The sequence below is a fragment of the Danio rerio genome, chromosome 2 (assembly GCF_052040795.2).
Source record: "Danio rerio strain M-AB ecotype USA chromosome 2, GRCz13ab, whole genome shotgun sequence".
Lineage (NCBI taxonomy): Eukaryota > Metazoa > Chordata > Actinopteri > Cypriniformes > Danionidae > Danio > Danio rerio.
The window spans coordinates 3,569,758-3,591,349 of NC_141022.1; the positions used below are offsets into that span (position 1 = coordinate 3,569,758).

The 21,592-nt window shown below is 33.0% G+C and overlaps 2 protein-coding genes across 8 annotated transcripts in view; one reads left to right on the forward strand and one right to left on the reverse strand.

The window, feature by feature from the left end:
• guk1a (guanylate kinase 1a) lies at positions 1-19,214 on the reverse strand. 6 transcript variants are annotated; one of them, NM_001002126.2, is made up of 8 exons: positions 19,099-19,214; positions 7,989-8,102; positions 7,862-7,903; positions 6,077-6,173; positions 5,851-5,989; positions 4,274-4,358; positions 4,108-4,193; positions 1-2,713 (listed from the first exon to the last, which is right to left on the reverse strand). In NM_001002126.2, the coding sequence occupies exons 1-8, from the start codon at positions 19,121-19,123 to the stop codon at positions 2,675-2,677; spliced, it is 627 nt and encodes a 208-aa protein (NP_001002126.2). In that variant the 5' UTR covers positions 19,124-19,214; the 3' UTR covers positions 1-2,674. The 6 variants fall into 6 exon arrangements, with proteins under 6 accessions (NP_001002126.2, XP_087095338.1, XP_087095339.1 ...); XM_087239212.1 differs by having other exon boundaries at positions 6,077-6,154; positions 19,099-19,178; XM_087239213.1 differs by lacking the exon at positions 19,099-19,214 and adding an exon at positions 18,146-18,298 and having other exon boundaries at positions 6,077-6,154.
• zgc:63882 overlaps positions 18,343-21,592 on the forward strand; it is a 15,792-nt gene continuing 12,542 nt past the window's right edge. Inside the window, exon 1 of one of the 2 annotated variants that reach the window (NM_200402.2) lies at positions 18,343-18,724. In NM_200402.2, coding sequence (NP_956696.2) covers positions 18,628-18,724 — 97 coding nt within the window. In that variant the 5' untranslated portion in view covers positions 18,343-18,627. The remainder of the gene's footprint in view (positions 18,725-21,592) is intronic. The other variant, XM_087238956.1, reaches the window with a different exon arrangement.

Here is a 21,592-nt window from a genome sequence, read left to right on the forward strand (position 1 = left end):
TGCATTTCACCTGATAAATAATCAGACAGTAGCAGTAGTTTTATTACACTTGCACCACACATTTGTCAAAATAATAATAATAATAAAAAAAGCAAACATTTATTCCACACATTGTTCTGAGACACTGAATGCAAATGCTTGAGATGCTTTTTCAAGGAAGAGTTTAATATGCAGCGAGGAATGAATGGATTTAGGTTTGGAAGATTCCCTAAAAACCCCCACAAAGCCTTAAATCTAATGCTAAAATTAATAATAATAATAATATAAATAAAGTTGGCTTGTAAAAAGGAGAGGTTATTAGTTATTTTAAGCGCTGGGCAAATATTAATCATGATTAAATGCATCCAATGTAAATGTTTAGTCTGACAGCATATATGCGTGTACTTTTAGCTCAGCTTTTAGCTTAGCTTAGCATAGATCATTGAAACAGATTAGACCATTAGCATATGGATTTGTATTCAGTGACGCTTATTCAAAGTTCCTGGGTGAAGCTGCGTTATTTAGCGGTTGTTATCCTGGAATGACACGTCTTGGAATGTCCAATCAGAATACAGTAATCCCTGTAATAATTTGTGTATGCGTCATATTTATTAAGTATATGCAATACACACGTGCGTTTTATATATATTTATAATGTACATGTAATAAAAACACACCTATACATAGATGTCTGCTAAATGCATAGATGTTTTGTATATATGATCAGTCTCGCATATGCATTTTGTTTGCAGCTGGAAGGGCATCCGCTGCGTAAAACATATGCTGGATAAGTTGGCGGTTCATTCCGCTGTGGCGATGAAATGAATGAATGAATTTTATGTCTAAATATAAACATTTTCTCCATTATATGCACGGACAATTATTATATCAAGACAAACTTTGATTTTGGATGCGATTATTCGTCATTAATCTTAGCACAGCGCTAGTTATTATACAACACAAACTGTACACAAGATCGTCATACGTTTCTAGAACAGCTGGTGTCTGGATATTTGGTTAAAATCGTGGCTTTTTGATGAGCATAATCGAAAATAACATCGTTTTCACACTAGATAACATGAATAACATGTTAACTGTGACTAATTTTTGCTCATGATATGGGAAAATGACTATTTTGTGTGTGTGAATCACAACATTTATACCTGCTAATTAGCATAGAGATCTCAAATCGACAGGAAAACTAATATTTTGTATTGTTTTAAAATGATACTGAATTACTTTATGCTCGTTTAATTTGAAGATGAACATTAAAACTGCTGAAAATCTGTATTGTAAGACTAAAAGTGTCCCGTGTGGCTGTGTTTAAAAGCTGCCTTACGCTAAAAACAAGAGCCCTGTTTAGGCTTCAAACTCATGTTAACGCTGGTGAACGTCATTTTGTAAATAAACACACAATATCTCCTTTAAATATGAGGAATAGGGATGTTATGTGCACAGTTGAAGTCAGAATCATTCGCCCTCCTGTGATTAAATCATATATTTCTCTAATGATGTTTAACAGAGCAATGAAATTTTTCACAGTATTTCCTATAATGTTTTTTCTTCTGGAGAAAGTCTTATTAGTTTTATTTCGGCTAGATTAAAAGCCGTTGTTTATTTATTTAAAACTATTTTAAGGTCAATATTTTTAGCCCCCTTAAGCAATATTAGTTTCGATTGTCTGCAGAATGACCTGCCCAATGACCCGACCTTAACTTTGTTAAGCCTTTAAATGTCACTTTAAGCTGAATACTAGTAAAAATATTATTTACTGTCATTATGGCAAAGATAAAAGATTATTCGCCCTCCTGGGAATTTTTCAAATGTATTAGTTTAGCAGATTCAGGAATTTTTCACAGTATTTCCTATAATGTTTTTTCTTCTGGAGAAAGTCTTATTTGTTTTATTTCGGCTAGAGTAAAAGCAGTTTTTATTCATTTATTTATTCAAAACCGTTTTATATTCAATATTATTATTCCCGTTAAGCAATATTTATTTTGTATTATCTACAAAACAAACCACTCTTTTACAATGGCTTACCCAGTGACCCGAACTTAACCCTGTTAAACCTTTAAATGTCACTTTAAGCTGAATACTAGTAAAAATATTATTTACTGTCATCATGGCAAAGATAAAAGAAATCAGCTATTAGTAATGAGTTAATAAAACTATTATGTTTACAAATGTGTTGAAATAAAATCTTTCCGTTAAACAGATATCGGGGGACAAAATATTTAGCAGGGCTAATAATAAAACTTCAACTGTATGTGAGGCATGATTCTGTAATTCAAGACACCAGCAGACCAAACACAACCATTACCATCATGTTATTAACTTAAAAAGAGCAGTTCTATGAATGAAAGCAATGAGAAACGCATTAGTAAACATGCCAGTCAGATATAACAAATCCAGCATCTTCATTATAAAACAAAAGCCAAAGCTGAGGACTTTATCGAGTGTTTCTTGGTTAAATCGACAATGTTTTTTTTTTTGACCTTCAACTAAGGAATCAAGTAACAAACATACGTGGTGGGAAAACTACCCTCCGCATGGAATATATAATGTTATCCTGCACCTTTAGGTTGTGTGTGTGTGTGTGTGTGTGAGACATTCAGTGGTTGGAAAATAAAGTCTTTCCTGGGTGGAATGTTCAGATTTGCGATCGCTGGAAGTGAACGGAGAGAGGTTTCCGTGGTTAACTGGATTTGTTGACATCTCGGACCTTTTGGATCTCCTGTTGGAGAAAGAATACGAAGCTTTAAAGTTATTTAAATGAACAGGAAAAAACACACTTGAAAAAATCTTAATATTAATAGGCTCATTTTGCAAGTCCGCTAGCTGAATAGTTGAGTTTTACCAATTTTGAATCTATTCAGCTGATCTCCGAGTCTGGAAAGGGCTTAGCTTAGCATAGATCATTGAATCGGATTAGACCGTTAGCATCTATTAGTATTTGTATTTAGTGACGCTAGTGGTTATGCAAAGTTTCCGGATGACAATCTGGAATGACCTATCTTGGGATATCTCGACTGACCTATTAGAATCACATATTCTAGACAGCCGTGTAATCTTTATTTAGATATATATTATATTTATTATGTTTATATAATACACACATACATAAAAAAATCTAAACTATACAATTTATTTAGCAGTTGTTATCCTGGAAAGACATATCTTGGAATGTCTCGACTGACCAATCAGAATCAAGTATTCCAGACAGCCGTGTAATCTTTTGTGTATATACAAACCTTTTTTTTTAAATCATTTTTTAATCCATTCAGCTGATCTTAGGGTCTGGCAGGAGCACTGTTAGCTTAGCTTAGCATACATAATTGAATCGGATTAGACCGTCAGCATCTATTTGTATTTGTATTCAGACGCTCAAAATTATTCCAAGTTCCCAGATGAGCCTGCGTTATTTAGAGGTTGTTATCTTGGAATGACATGACTTGGAATGTCACGACTGACCAATCAGAATCAAGTATCCCAAACAGCCATGTGATAATTTGTGTAATACACACATACATAATAAACAAGACTATAAAGCTGATCTCCGAGTATGTCGGGAGCACTTTTAGCTTAGCTTAGCATAGATCATTAAATCGAATTAGACCATTAGCATCTATTAGTATATGGATTTGTATTTACTGGTTATTTGAAGATTCCGGATGAGCCAGTTATTTAGTGGTTGTTATCTAGGAATGTCTCAACTGACCAATCAGAATGGAGTATTCCTGACAGCAGCTGTCTTTTATGTGTGTATTGTATATATAAAGAGTCTGGAAGGAGTACTTTTAGGTTAGCTTAGCATAGATCATTAAATCGGATTAGACCAATAGCATCTGTTAGCATATGGATTTCTATTCGCTGACATCTTGGTGATTCGAAGTTACCGGAAGAGCTTGCATTATTAAGCCGGTGTTATCTGGAAATAACACCTTGGAATGTTGTGACTGACCAATCAGAATAATCCAGAGTAATAATTCCAGATAACAACCGCTGAAACTAATAACACTGACTCATTCGGATACTTCATATCATCTCTAATGAGTTAATTTAATTTGTTGACAGAGTTTCAAATTAATCTAATATAATTGTAGAAGAGAAACGCATGTCATACATTACCTCAAGAAGAACGTCTTTTAATTTTCCATACGCTGCTTCAAGATCATCATTGATAATGACCACATCAAATAAACCAGGCTCTTTACCTGAAATGCACACATAATAGGTCAGAATGTCAATACTGCAGTATTGATTTAAAATACTTCACGCAGGAATGGATACTTGCTTATTTCCACGTCAACTTTGGCAGCATGTAAACGTTTTTGTAGACTTTCCTCCGATTCAGTCTTTCTGTCCCGCAATCGCTTTTCCTGAAAACAAAACCATACAGGAGGCATGTATGATTGACACTGATTGGTAAAAAGTAGGCATGTAGAATTAACAATTAGTGCTAGGAAAATAAAAATAAAAATCACAGTTGGGTTCCTTGGGGTCCTACTGACCCCAAATATTTACAGATCAATTACATGGGGAAATATACATTTTTTATATAATTTATCATACATAAGTTTTCACAGTCCCTTCTCAACTTTGCATTTATGCAGTGTTTGTGTGGATATTTTGTAATTTTTTTTCAATTTACTACACAAACAGGCAACTAGGGCTGTGCAATTAATTGAAATTGAATCGCAATCGTGATTTGAAATGTTGCGATTAGGTAATCGCAAGAGGCTGCGATATGAAATATATATGCATTATATAATTTCTCCAGCGGCGCAGTGGTGCAGTAGGTAGTGTTTGTGTGCATGCAAGAGGTAGAGTTTTGGTTACAATTTTAATTTGTGCTCTAGAACTAGGCCTGTGTAAAATAGGTTTAAAATTTATAAAAAAAAAAAAAAAAAAAAAAAAAAAAATATATATATATATATATATATATATATATATATATATATATATATATATAAAAATATATAAAAAAATATAATTAACTTTTGCCATTCAATTTCAATGTGGCATCAGTTTGACCCCAAAGAACCTAAACAGTATTTTTTTTTAAAAACCCAAATCAAGTGCAGTTTTTTGTGTTTTAATATTGTTTTTTTTTTGTAAAAGTTGGAGTTTCTTGCCCCTGAGATTAAAGGAACATATACATATTTACACACACCCACACACATATACACACACACAAAGTCAGAATTATTTACCCCCCTTTTAATTAAATTTTTTTTTTTTATATCTTCCAAATTATGTTTAACAGGGCAAAGAAGTTTTCACAGTATGTCTGATAATATTTTTTCTTCTGGAGAAAGTCTTATTAGTTTTATTTCGGCCAGAATAAAATCAGTTTTTAATTTTTTAAAAGCCATTTTAAGGACAAAATTATTAGCCCTTTTAAGCTATATATATTTTTGATAGTCTACAGAACAAACCATCATTATACAATAACTTGCCTAATTACCCTAACCTGCCTAGTTAACCTAATTAACCTAGTTAAGCCTTTAAATGTCACTTTAAGCTGTATAGAGGTGCCTTGAAAAATATCTAGTCAAATATATGTACTGTTATCATGGCAAAGATAAAGATGAGTTATTAACACTATCATGTTAAGAAATGTACTGAACAAATCTCTCCGTTAAACAGAAATTGAGGAAAAATTAAACAGGGGGGCTAATAAATCTCACTTCAACTGTGTATATATATATATATATATATATATATACACACACATACACACACACAAAAACACACACATATATACATAAATACAAGTAGGAAACATCCATCAGGGCTGCGCTGACCCCATGAACCGATAAAGGGTTAAATAAGTGTAAGGCTGATATTTGTAAAACACAAATTTCATACCAGTATGTCCATTGACGGGGCCTGGACGGACACATAGATGGGGTTGAGATCGGTCTTCTTGATGTTCTTCACTCCCTGCATGTCAATGTCCAAAATGCAAATCAAATTTTGGGCCTGAACTGCCTGTACGGCTGCTTTACTGTGAACAGGGCACAATCTCGTTAGTCATAATGACATGCATATTTCTGAATAATGATAATTTAAAAACATCGTTCTGAAGACTTACCTCGTCCCGTACATGTTCCCTGAAAACTCTGCACTTTCAATGAATTCCCCTTTTGCTATGCTCGTCTGCATGACCTCCCTGCTAACAAAATGATAATCTGAAAAACAGCAATATTATTATATATATATGATTTTCAAAATTCCCAGAGACACATTGTAATTATCAGTTATATTTTTAATTTTTCCCAAATACTATATTTGAGTATGTACTTTAAAAAGAGAAACGGTACTTTTCATTTGGTCAATATATATATATAAACTATTAATTGATTGCATTTACAAAAAAGTACTATATTGTGACATATATCGTTATCATTACATGAAATTTGTTTTGATTGAACGTCTTAAAACGATATTCAAACTCAAACAAAAAATGCTCAGGGGTAACTTAAATATTAAATAACTTAAATATTATATATATATATACACATATATATTTTTTAAATTATATTTACACACACGTATATATCTTTTTCTTTTTTTCAAAATTTTTTAGGTGCCTTGGACTGATTTACTGATTACGCACCCTTCACTTGTTCTGAACATATTTGAGTTTCTGTCTTCTGATGAACAGAAAAGAAGATTTTCTGTTTATATATTTTGAGGATATTTAAAAAAAAAAAACCTGCAAACATGTAACCACTGACTTCCATAGTTTTTGTTTTTCCTACTACGGAGGTGAATGGCTACCGGCATTCAACATTTTTCTAAATATCTTCCTTTGAGTTCAACAAAAAAGGAAACTTAAAATTTTGGAACCACATAAAGGTAAAGGTAAATTTTGCCTTTAAGGAAGACTTTTATGCCCCTTTTTACAAGATGTAAAATAAGTCTCTGATGTCCCTAGAGCAGGGGTGGCCAAACTTTTTCGTATGAAGGACCAAAAACCAAATATCACGGCTGGGCTAAAGGCTAATCTACAAAACTATTTCCCATTAAATTTGCCATGGGTAATTTTCTAATTTATTTCATAATATTTAGAAATAAACAGAAAATATGACATTAAATTGTATTACCTAATGCAGTATGACTTTTAAAATGAGAGCTTTTGGCAACAAAAATCATTAAAAAAAAATTAAATTGTTTAAGTGGAGTTCAATGCTGAATATCCTAGTCAAGCAGAATCTGCCTTTGACTTGATTTGCTCACCAAAGTCTCTGGATTGTCGGGTGACAGTGTGTACATTTAAACAAAATCTGATTAATTTACATAATTTAATTGAAAGATTTAATTTCAGTTAGCTTTTAACAATAAAACAAACAAACAAACAAACAAAGGGTTACATTAAATTAGAATTGACAATCTCTAAACATCCCCATTATTCTCAGATGGGATAACAGGCCAAATCAAAGGTTCTACAGTTGGCCCGCGGGCCCTAGTTTGGGCATCTCTGCCCTGTTTAGGCTTTGATCCTAATTGTGGAGTGTTGGTGGCTGTTGCTTTAAATTCAAATGAGATTGGGCTCTTTACAAAAGAGGGCGGAGCTACAATTGCCTGTGTGTCAGCATAGCAGCAGAATTAAAAGCAAAACAAACGTCATATGCTAATGAGGGAGATACATCACTAGTGGGCGGGGCTCCTTCTTTGACGAAGTACAAAGAGAGAATGTCAATCAAAGTGTTTCTGCAGACTGTTTATATCAAGTCTGATAATAAAAATGAGAATAAATGAATGTTTACCATTAGAAGGTGGTTATATTCATACACTGCTGCCATACACCTGTGTTTAAACCCCTTAAAAAGTGATTTTTGCATGATAGGTCTCTTAAAAAAATAAAAAAACTGACCTTTGCCGTTCTCTTCTCCTGGACGTGGGTTTCGTGTTGTATCTGGTAAAAAAGAGAATTGTTGGTTACAATAAAACCCTCATTTCTTTTCAGCATTTGCACTTGTATTACAGACAGTGTGACTCACGAGAGACGCTGAATCCAAAAACACCGTTGAACTCCTTGAGCAGTTTCTTCAACAGAGTGCTTTTTCCAGCCCCGGACGGTCCACTCATCACCACAGGCCTCGGTCCAGCCATCGCTGACAACAGAGAAACAGGTTACATTAGGAAACATTTCACTTTTTCAACTCAGATTTCCGAAAACAGTAAGCTCATCTGTCACAGTGGTGTAAAGTCACAAAATACAAACACTCAAATTACTGTAACTGAGGGTTTTTCCTCATGAATTGTAATTCACTAAGTAGTTTTTAAACTGTGTACTTTTACTTTCCCTTGAGTACATTTATAGCTCTGTATCTGTACTTTTACTCCACTACTTTCCTTCAACCTGCAGTCACGACTTTATTTTGTTCTTGTCTATGGTGATTATAAAAATCAGTCCTGTGATTTCCATCCTTCGCACACAGACGGTAAATCACATCATAATGATCTACCTCAAGACATGGGCGATTTATAACAGCAGCAAACTGTTTGGAAGCATTAAAAGCAGGGCTTTACATTAACACCCGCCAACCCACCAAATGCAGGTAGATTTCGGCGTTGGTGGGTAAGACAGACACTCCCACTAGCCACTTTGGCTGGTTGAAAATAATTTCCCAGATAATTATTCTTAAAAGCAGGGTTCGACAATAAGGATGGTCCAATATGCATGCACAGGCGATCGAGAAGCAACACGACTGACAAAAATAATTGCGTTCGCAACTTCGCGCTAGCAAAGCAGGTGAATACCGGATGAGAGGATAATCACTCGCGCTAACAGCTGAGGTGATACGCGCGACTGTTTATAACGCGTGTACGCTCCCGTTTCCTTTTGTGAAGCAACTGTGTCTAGAAACACAACTGATGCGATCGATTGTTTTCCAAATATACTGAACAAAAAGGGAGGAGCATGCATCCACAGTCTTGCTGCTTTCAAGAGTTCCAGAGTTGACTTATTGTAAGCAGCGCCAGTTGCTTTTGGTTCAACCATGCGTGTGTGATCATCCTTTCATCATCACACAGTATGTTTTTTACCTGCTTTCCTTTGCATTAATATGGTTTAATTATCTTTTTTTTTTTTTTTACAATAACATTGCTTTAATGGGAGAATAACTCCCTATTTACAGTATGTGTAGTTAACTGGTGATCTGGGACCTTTAGCCAGGACACATGACTGCATATGTTTTGTTAAATAAAAAGTATAGTATTCAGCTATATTTTGCATGTTTTCACACATTTAAAATGTGTGGCTAAGAAATAATTAACTGTTTATTTATGGTGTGGTCAGAGATAAACAGGGTAGATCCTTAATTTTGGGCTCTGAAAATTATGAAAACTAATTGTAATATATGAAAGCCTGACCCGTTTGCTCATGATTATTAAGCAAGCTCATACACGACACACAAAAAGTGAAATGAATGAGGAGGCATGTAGAGATAACGCAAACGCTAAATCAAGTCATTTTAGCATGTCAAAGTCATATTTATGTGTATAAAATATATTTTCCCAACAATAAAATTGTGGCTAGTGAAAATGGCGAGTGGCTAGTAATGTTGGAAAACTACTAGCCACATTGGCTGGTGGTCAAAAAAGTTAATGTCAAGCCCTGATTAAAAGTGTACAAGATGTCCAAAATCTTTACACGCATTGACCTTGAGACTGTTTAGATGCAGGTCACTGATGAGAAGACGGCGGATGTTTACTGAATGATGACCGAAATGGCAGCCAGCAGGCAAAAGACGTCAACATGACGCTAGAATGACGTTGTACCCCAATGTCGTGGGGACGTTGCATTTTGTTTGAAAATGAAAATTGGGTTGACGTCAGAACCCAACCTCAGGCCGACAACGTCAACGACCAAAGTGCAACCTAAAAGCAACCAAATATCAACATCTAATGATGTTACAGCTTGACGTTGTATGAACGTTACCACTATGACATCTATCAGACGTTTGATTTTGGTTGCCATACCCAACGAATAAATGTCAGCAATGGACATCAATAGGACATCGAACACAACCTAAAATCAATGTCATTATTAAGCATCAAAATAACGTTGCCATCAGGCGCTGGCTAGACATTGAATTTTGGTCACCTGACATCGCAACCTTAATCTAACCTAATATTAATGACTTATAACGCTGTGTGCCTGCTGGGCAATGACTAAATGCACTACAGAATGTTACGTTTACACACACACATCCACAAATGACATGTGTAATAGTACTTTTACTTACGTATGACTTTCCGCCACTGATCATTCAATATATACACACAGACTATATAATATATACAAAATAAATAAATACACAATCACGCACAGATATTACAGATGCATGCAGACATTTTTAGAAAAGTACAATGTAAAAATGTGTATGTACGTAATCAGAGTACTGTACCAAATTATTAAAAGTACATTGCAATTACATTTAGAGTCTAGCATTTAAAATACTTAAAGAAATGCTTTTTGTGTAATGTTTTTAATTTAACATCTGTACATACTCATCCATGTCACTTCAATACTGTACATTTCTACTATGCACTTCTGCAATTTAACTTGCAGTTGAATGTAAAATGTAAATAAAGACGTTGAAGTTACAGTTATTAAGGCCACTAAATACAAAGTGTGACCAATGAGACTAACCCCAACAATAACATCATTATTACTTAGCACTATTTAGTCTCACTATATGTAATAAAAATATGATATTTGCAGCTGATTTTGCTCTTCAGCTCTCTTTTTATTTTTAGTTTAGTGATATTTCATCTTGTCTCAACATGTTCCAACAAGCCCGGTAGCAAAACAGCTCGTTAGACCCTGCTAATGAGTTAGTCCACCGAGGATCCTTTAAACACTGCGATAGCGGAAAAATGAGTGTTCTGTCACTACAACCATTTAGTTGAGCACAGAAGCTAATCATCCAAAGACATGAGAGCAAATGGATAGATCAAACCAAAATATAAGGATGTGCAATATATCGAAGTTATCCAAATATTGTGAAATAAACACTAATAAACCAAATACATTAAAGCAAATCAATGGGTCAAACGAAAATATAGGGCTGTGCAATATCATGGAATGATAAAAAATATTGTCATACACACTAATAATCTAAATACAAATATATATATACACACACACACACATATATATATATATATATATATATATATATACATATATATATATATATATATATATATACATATATATATATATATATATATATATATACATATATATATATATATATATATATATATATATATATATATATATATATATATATATATATACATATATACATACACACACACATTTGTTTACATTGTTAAAAAGGCCTGATTTTAGTTTTATACATCAGTTAAAAAATGGTCGTTAAGTGTGTGTGTGTGTGTGTGTGTGTGTGTGTGTGTGTGTGTGTGTGTGTGTGTATATATATATACACAATAAATATATACATAATACATAAGCAGAAAAAAACTAAACATAAATAAAAACAAATACAAAAATAAACAAAACTTTATATAAAACGATAAATAAATAAATATAAAAAGAAGTAAACATAAATAAATACAAAAAAAATGAAATATAAAATAATTAAATAAAATATAAAAAGTAGACAAATAAAAACAAAATTATGAGAATATAATAATAATAATAAATGGAAAAACTAATAAGTGCATTAAAGTTTAAAATAATAAAATATGAATGACAAATACTTTATATTAAATGAAAAATGAAATTAAATTAAAAATGCAACATTTCTGTTTCTATACATAAATAAATATGGACCTAAATACAGAAATAAAAGCAGCAAGAAAAATATATAACAATAAATATATACAAACTAATTAACTGAAATTTAGGATAAAATATGGATGACAAGTACATGTAGGAAAAATATAAATGAAGCAGAAAATAAATTAAGATAAAAACACATGACATGCATTATGGTATTTATCTATTTATCTTCATACAATCATTTATTTATTTAATTTTTATTCATTAAAAAAAAAAAAAAATATTTTGCAGGTTTTGTCCTTCCTACTCTTTTGGTATCAGCAGTGTTTTTAAAGCCACAAACAATATTTTAGTACATTAACACTAACAATACATTACATTAAAACACAATAACAATTTCATATATCAATTTACGTCACAATCCGAGCTCTCTGTATCTCTTACCTTGTTTGTCACTGTGGTCTGTGTGTGCAAATGAAAGCTAAAACACGCACAGTGCTCAATATGATCTGAATGTCTGTGTGTGTTTGCATTATGATAATATCCTCCTCCAATCAGCTCACTGGTAGGAAAACTCGTCAAACTGCCCAGCCTACTTTTCACAAGTGACTGCCACCATATCAAAACATTACAGCAGTCTGACTCAGCAAAGGAAAAATCATCTGCTCTGGGCTTACAATAACAAGACAAGAGCGCACAAATGTTCATCCATTACACTTTTTTCCATAATGATGCTCAACTACTTAAAATACAGAATAATGGGAAACATAGCAAATCCCTTATTTTAGCTTATACAGATTTTTATTCTTTGTTCTTCATCTGTGTAAAGCTGCTTTGCCATGATCTACACTGTAAAAGCGCTATAAAAACAGACAACGACTATAAAGGCTTATAGTAAACAATAAAATATATTATTACCAGAATTTATTACCAAAAATTAATCCAAGTGGTTACAATTGGATTAATAATTATATAATAACAGTATTATAAAACTAAGCTTTGGACAGCAAAATTACAAATGCTCAAAAAAAATGTCAAAAGATTAAAAGTTTCAATTTAACAAAAGAAAAGGTCCAGTACAGTCAACCAAAACACAACACCTTGTCCTATTATTTCACATTTGCATTGATAGCGGCCAATCACAGTTATGCATTATCATAATATTATGCATAATATTATGATTATGATGATTTTTGACAATATGTGCATTACTGCGAGGATTGTGTTTGGGGTTGACAATAATAAAATACTATTAATGGATAATTTAATAAATAATATGAATAAAACTCTTGTTATTACATTACTGTGATGGTTGAGTTTAGGGTTGGTGCAGGGAAAGACAATAATAAAATACTATTAATGGGTAATTTAATAAATAATATGAATAAAACTCTTGTTATTACATTACTGTGATGGTTGAGTTTAGGGTTGGTGCAGGGAAAGACAATAATAAAATACTATTAATGGGTAATTTAATAAATAATATGAATAAAACTCTTGTTATTACATTACTGTGATGGTTGAGTTTAGGGTTTGGGCAGAGATAGACGTTAATAAAATAAAATTAATGGGTAATTTAATAAATAATATAAATAAAACTGTTATAACCTTAACAGTGAAAGTTGGGTTTAGGGTTGAAGTAGGGGTAGACGTTAATAAAATACTATTAATGGGTAATTTAATAAATAATATGAATAAAACTCTTGTTATTACATTACTGTGATGGTTGAGTTTAGGGTTGGTGCAGGGAAAGACATTAATAAAATACTATTAATGGGTAATTTAATAAATAATATTAATAAAACTGGTGTTATTACATTACTGTGAAGGTTGGGTTTAGGGTTGAAGTAGTGGTAGACATTAATAAAATACTATTAATAGGTTATTTAATAAATAATATGAATAAAACTGTTGTTATTACATTGCTGTGATGGTTGGGTTTAGGGTTCGGGCAGGGATAGACTTTAATAAAATAAAATTAATGGATAATTTACCAAATAATATGAATAAAACGGGAGTTTAGGATAGGGTTAGACGTAAGTAAAATACAATTTAATGTGTAATTTAATTAATAATATAAATATTTCTTATTAATTTCCAGTTGTATCCCTTCTAGCAAAAACCTGAGTAAATGATGGCAGAATTGACATTTTTGGGTGAACTGTCCCTTTAAGTTGGAAATTCAATAAATAACAAACGCTTATATATTTGTTCAAATGGTCGAACAACAATTGGTTCAAAATGAAATTCGCTCTTGGGTTCAATATGCCTAAAATAAGTTGAAATAACGCAACTAAAATGACTGGACATGTGTGTCATAATTAAAGTTTTGCCTTCAATTTTTTTTTTGTGTGTTTTTTTGTTAGTTCAAACTACTTATTTAACAGCCCGTTTCCACTGACTGGTACAGTACGGTACGGGTCGGTACAAGTCACCTTTATCAGCCTTGCATTTCCACTGCCTAAACCTTTTGGTGGGAGTGGTGTAGCACTTCTCACAAAACAGATGCTTTATACAGATAAATACTTGTGTATAAATGTTCATTACTAACCTTTCCATGAACATGATTTGATTATAACAGCAGATCAATGACAGTGTGAAATAGGCTACTGTAACGTCTGCAGTTATATAAAATAAATAAATTAATGCAACATATATGAACACATACAGACCCTTACAGTTTCCCATATGTTACCAACTACAGAAAAAACTACACACAGCAAACATTTAGTCCTTATTTAGGTTAAAAAACACAACAGGGGAAACATATAGCGCACAGTCAGAGCAAAATGTGGTATGGTACGGTTTGCTTTTCGGTACCTTTTGACAGTGGAATCGGCCATAAAAGCATACCGGACTGAACACTACCACTTAGTAGAAACGGGCCATAAAATGAGCTAAAACAACACATTCACTGAAGGTTTTTTTGGGGACAACTCAATTGTTTTATGTTCAATCCACTTTAAATTTGTAAGAAGTATTAAGTTAACTTAATCCCTTCATGTTGCCTCAACACAAATCGATTGTGTGGAGCCCAGCATTCTTTACTTGTAGCTCTAATTCAGTGTCCTACACAACACTGCCTCAACCCATCCATTATATGTGGTCTGACCTGTCTAATTAAATAAATAAATGAGCTCCACGTGTGTGACATGAACATTTTAATGGAAGTCATATGGTGCGACCCCTGGACATGTGATTTGATTTAGTTGGTCCTCTAAACAGCCGTTTAAAGAAACAGTTCACCCATACATACAGAAATTAATTTACTCACTATTTACTCTTCCTCAAGTGGTTCCAAACTTCTACAAGTTTCTCTCTTGAGTTGAAAACAAAAGAAGATGCTTTTAATAAAAGCTGAAAACTGGTAACTTCCATAATAGGAAAAACAGATGCTATGCAAGTCAATGGTTACAGGTTTCTAACATTTTCCAAATGATCTTATTTTGTGTTCAACGGAAGAAAGAAACTTTTGAAACAAGTAAAGGGTGAGTAAATGATGACAGGACTTTAATGTTTGGGTTAACTGTCCCTTTAAATGAAAAAAGGTCACAAGACTAGTGGTTTCTTCTCAAAAATTGAATTGATAATTCCCCTGTTTTCCCACATGAAAAATACAATAGTTTTTTTTTACTATCTAAATTATTATTAATAGCATTAGTAAAGTATTAACAATAGTAAACTGCAATGAATACTGTGTTATTCTTCACTACAGTAACTGTGGTTTACTGTATAATACTGTACACTATAGTACAGGTGATTGGCTGGGCCATTCTACCGCTTGATTTTCTTTCTCCGAAAGCCTCTCAGAGTCTCCTTGGCTTTGTTTTGGATCATCGTCTTGCTGAAATGTCCACCCTGGTTTCATCTTCATCTGCTAATGTAGATGTTGGACTGAAGCAGCTGATATTCATTTACACCAGTGGTCATCAATCTCGGTCCTGGAGGGCCGGTGTCCATGCAGGATTTAGCTCCAACTTGCCTCAACACACCTGCCTGGATGTTTCAAGTATACCAAGTAAGACCTTGACTAGCTTGTTCAGGTGTGTTTGATTAGGGCTGGAGCTAAAATCTGCAGGTCACTGGCCCTCCAGGAACAAGTTTGGTGACCACTGATTTACACTGAGGAAGGGCAGAGGGTTGCAGAAGAACTACTGAGAGATTTCAGCTGCTGTCTGGGCTTTCATACACCTCCCTTTCTTCATGTGTTCAATAATACTTTCTCTCTCCGTCATTTCATTTCATTACATATAACTTAAGTTTAAAGAAATTAGATTTGTTTTCCTTGCACATAAGAATTTCTTTGGTTGCTTTCAAAAGTCCGCTAAAATTTTCAAGTCAACGGCACCTTTAGAAATATGTTTAAAAATGGTGTTCAATACTTATTTTCCTCACTGTATGTGCATAATATACATTATTGCATAATTAATATTTTTATATGATAATATTATAGCCTACATTAAGCCTTATACCTTAAAAAAGGGACTTTGCTATAAATGATTATAGTATTTTTTAATGCGGGGTGACCCAGTAATGAATGATGACAAGCCTTTAAAGGACATTCATTGCACAATGGGGGGGGTTTTTTTCGTAGGAAAACTTGAGCTGTGTATCAATTTTCATCCCCTTAACATCTCTCACTGTCTTCAACTTAGTTCAAAGAGTTAGTTGACGCCAAACTTAAAAATCAAAGTCATTAAAAGTCATTCACTCACCTTCAGGTTGCTTCATAAATTATATAACTTTCATTCATCTTCAGAACAGAATTCAAGATATTTTGTCATCACTTGAAACACTTGAGGACAAAATATCTTTAGTGTTTAACAGAATAAACGTTAAATGTCTTATTTAGTGTTCAATAAAATAAAGGTTTGGCATTACTAGTGGGTAATTAAATGGTGAGTAAACTTCATTTTTGGGTGATCTGCCCCTTTAATTTGTCGCCTCATCAATTTATTAAATGTTAGACTGATAAAATGACTATGTTACTATTGTGTTTTAACATAGGCTATTAAATTAGACATTAAATTTAAAGCATTTTCCACATGCAACATATCTATACACAAACTAAATACATGTACCCAGACATAAGCACAGTGTTGTACTGTTATTTACACACACTATATTACACATCTATTACATGTGTATGATTCATTCATAAAGCAGCACGTTCACTTTAAAACAAGGACACAATCAGCTAAGAGAGTAATAGTAAAGAAGGCACAATTACGCCTTATGAAAAATCATAATAAATCATTATAATTTCATTCATCTTCAGAACATAAATAAATATATTTTTCATCAAATGTGAAAGATTTCTGCACTTTCACTGAAAGGCTATTATTACAAAACAATTCAGTACAAAATGTCTTATTTAGTGTTCAATAAAATAAAGGTTTGGCATTACTAGTGGGTAATTAAATGGTGAGTAAACTTCATTTTTGGGTGATCTGCCCCTTTAATTTGTCGCCTTATCAATGTATCAAATTTAGACTGATAAAATGACTATGTTACTATTGTGTTTTAACATAGGCTATTAAATTAGACATTAAATTTAAAGCATTTTCCACATGCAACATATCTATACACAAACTAAATACATATACCCAGACATAAGCACAGTGTTGTACTGTTATTTACACACACTATATTACACATCTATTACATGTGTATGATTCATTCATAAAGCAGCACGTTCACTTTAAAACAAGGACACAATCAGCTAAGAGAGTAATAGTAAAGAAGGCACAATTTAGCCTTATGAAAAATCATAATAAATCATTATAATTTCATTCATCTTCAGAACATAAATAAATATATTTTTCATCAAATGTAAAAGATTTCTGCACTTTCACTGAAAGGCTATTATTACAAAACACTTGAGTACAAAATGTCTTATTTAGTGTTCAATAAAATGAAGGTTTGGCATTACTAGTGGGTAATTAAATGGTGAGTAAACTTCATTTTTGGGTGAACTGCCCCTTTAATTTGTCGCCTCATCAATGTATCACATTTAGACTGATAAAATGACTATGTTAATATCGTTTTTTAACATAGGCTACTAAATTAAACATTACATTTAAAACATTTCCATATGCAACACATCTACACACACACACAAACTAAATAAATATATGCAGAGTCGGGGCACACTGTTACACATCTATTACATGCGTATGATTCATTCATAAAGCAGCACGTTCACTTTAAAACAAGAACATACGAGGGTAATAGAGTAAAGAAGGCACAGTTATGTCTTAAGATTATAAATCAAGAGTATAACTTAGTGCTCAGCGGCTGACGTTAAACCACAACAGCACTCAACGTTAACTGAAGGAAAGCTGATGCAACTGACGCCCATTGCGTATGATATAAACGCCGCAGCTCATTTAAACTCACCCGAAAAAAGCCTGGAGATAAACTTCACATACATCAGGAGAAAAGGCGATAGAAAATGCGGGGAATGTCTCTCTCCCTCCGCTAAAAACCTTCCTCTTTCGCTCAGGTGACTGGTTTTCGCATGAGAGCCATTACTGATGCCCGTGTGACGTCATCAGACGCGGCCGTTTTCGCAGATCTACAAAACATCCGTGCGCGGTCGCGCTACGCCGCATATTTTCTTTATATCGTATGCTTTTAACACCGCAAGCAGAGTTTAGTTTTTTGAAACATAGACATTTTGTGGTGTCGAACTGAATTGGTATTGTTCGACAGGATATTTGAAGGCTTTTAAAAATATTTCACACTTAAACTTATAGCTAAAGATAAGCGGTTTCCCGGATGTTGTGAGAAAGCGAGGCCCAGCTCTTCTTCTACACACGTGTAGGTATCTCAGCGGTTTTAGCCACGGAAATCTGTAGGACTGAGCTGATTTTGCAGTCATGTTTGGCTCGTCGAGATCTGGAGGGGTGAGAGGCGGCCAGGACCAGTTCAACTGGGATGATGTTAAAGTGGATAAACACAGAGAGAACTACTTGGGTGAGTATCGAGCTAGCACAACTAGCCGCGACTAGCATCTCAGCACTGTTATTGTGTCTGTTATAAGCGGAATTTCCAAAATATATTAAACTAATATATATTTCTTTGTACTTCACAAACTTGAAGTACATTAATTACACGTTATAACAGCAAGCAGCTTACAGACTTGATCAACCTGTTCAGGAAGCTTGCAGGAGTTATCATTTTAAAAGCAGACTCGTATATTAAGTTAAGCAGCTTGATTGTATTTCTGAGAAGATGCTACTTTTTAAAATAACATCAGCACGTTTTTGTCTCTGTCAAATTGTCTTATAGTTTATCATTTCTTTTCTGAATAAATCCGATCATACATGAGTTCGTTCATACGTTCTTACCTTTGTCCGTGGTGTGAGCTCTCATCACATCGTCTGTTTATTTTGTGTGTCGGACACTGTTGTGTCTTTGGTTAGTGTGTGGACGTGTTGAACTTTGCTAGGTACCTAAAATACCTAGAATCGCATGGGACGAGCACACTAGCTGGTCATTCTATGAATCCTACTATGGAAAAGGCTCGGCGTATTAATATTAATAAGGTCATGTGGACGTTACTTGGTAGGAGTTTTACTTCAGCGCATGCGCAGCTCATTAATATTACTGAGTTCATGCTAGGACTATGAATTATTCATATTCTCTGGTGACGTCAGTTCACCTTACGGGCCAATCGTGACGCAAGCAGTGTAATATTCATAAGATGACTACATTCATAGTAGGATTTATAAGTTGGTGTAGCGTGTACGCATTTGACGTACTACTGTTTTTTTAATTATTGCAAAAGAGCCTATCCGACTGACCTTTCATTTAAAATACAAAACTGCCTGCTCATCTTTTTTTTTTCTCAGTCAAGTCGATTTTTTTGAGTTGTTGAATCGTACCTGGATATCCATTACCTTTAAAAAAAAAAAAAAAAAAAAAAAAAATATATATATATATATATATATATATATATATATATATATATATATATATATATATATATATATATATATATATATATATATACACACACACACACACACACACACACATATATATGTATATATATTAATTAATTATTACCCGAGTAATAATTTCCTCTCAAATCATATTTAGCTTTTAATAAAAAAGGTTAATGTATTTATGTATCTAAATACGTTAAAATGATAAAAACTAAATGCCTCTAAATTGTAATGATAGTTATTTAAGTAAATAAGAGCAAATGGGTAACTTTTCACTGGGCATTTATTACCATGCTGCAAGTAGATGTATTTTTTATTTAAGCAATACATATATATTTTTTATAGTTATTAAAATAGCCATCATTAATCATGTAGTGAAACCAATTATTTTTTTTATATTTGTCTAATTTAGATCTTTGATAATAATCTAATACAATATTCTTCAACATTACAGTATTAGTAATAATAATAATGATAATAATTCCTTACATTTATATAGCACTTTTCTGGACACTCAGAGCGCATTTTTGGGGGAATCTCCTCATCCACCACCAGTGTGCAGCAGGGGCGCAACTGCACATTTACTGAGGGGTATGCGGGTTCAAGTTTTGCGGGGTCAAGTTTCGAAGTTCTGAACGCAACTGAAATAGTATGAAGTAGTAAAACTATAATTACATTAAGCATGTTAAGTCACAAAGAATTACATTTCATCCCCACCCAAATTTCTTCTTTATTCCATTTTCCTCACCAAATGTTATATATATATATATATATATATACAGTTGAAGTCAGAATTATTAGCCCCCCTGAATTATTAGACCGCTAGTTTATTTTTTCCCCAATTTCTGTTTAATAGAGAGAACATTTTTTCAGCACATTTCTAAACATAATAGTTTTAATAACTCATTTCTAATAATGGATATATTTTATTTTTGTCATGATGACAGTAAATAATATTTTACTAGATAATTTTCAAGGCACTTCTATACAGCTTAAAGTGACATTTAAAGGCTCAACTAGGTTAATAAGGTTAACTAGGCAGGATATGGTAATTAGTAAAGTTATTGTATAATGATGGTTTGTTCTGTAGATTATCAAGAAAAAATATAGCTTTAAGGGGCTAATAATATTGTCCCTAAAATGGTGTTTACAAAATTAAAAACTGCTTTTATTCTAGCCAAAATAAAACAAATAAGACTTTTTCCAGAAGAAAAAATATTATCAGACATACTGTGAAAATTTCCTTGCTTTGTTAAAAATCATTTGGGAAATATTTAAAAAAAGAAGAAAAAAATTGAATGGGGCTAATAATTCTGACTTCAACTGTATATATATATATATATATATATATATATATATATATATATATATATATATATATATATATATATATTATATTATATATATTATATTATATATATATTTATAAAATGCAGGATAAACATTTTTTTACCAAAAATATGTATTTATTTTGTTTAATATGTACAATAATATGTATAGTTTCAAAAATAGTTATGGCACAATGGTGCCCCCCCCATGTGTAGCGCCCCTATGCGCCGCATATACTGCATACCCCTTTTTCGCGCCACTGGTGTGCAGCATCCACCTGGGTGATGCGACAGCAGCCATATTGCGCCGCACCACACACCAGCTCATTGGTGGAGAGGAGACAGAGTGATGAAGCCGATTATGGTATGAAGATGGTTAGCAGGCCATGATGGGCAGAGCCCAGTGGGCAAATTTGGGCAGGATGCCGGGGTTAAACCCCTACTCTTTTAAGACAGACATTCTGGGATTTTTAACAACCACAGAGAGTCAGGACCTCGGACCTCTCATCCGAAAGACTGGAATGATGGAATGAGACTTATGTGCTATTTAGTAGTCACAGGCTTAT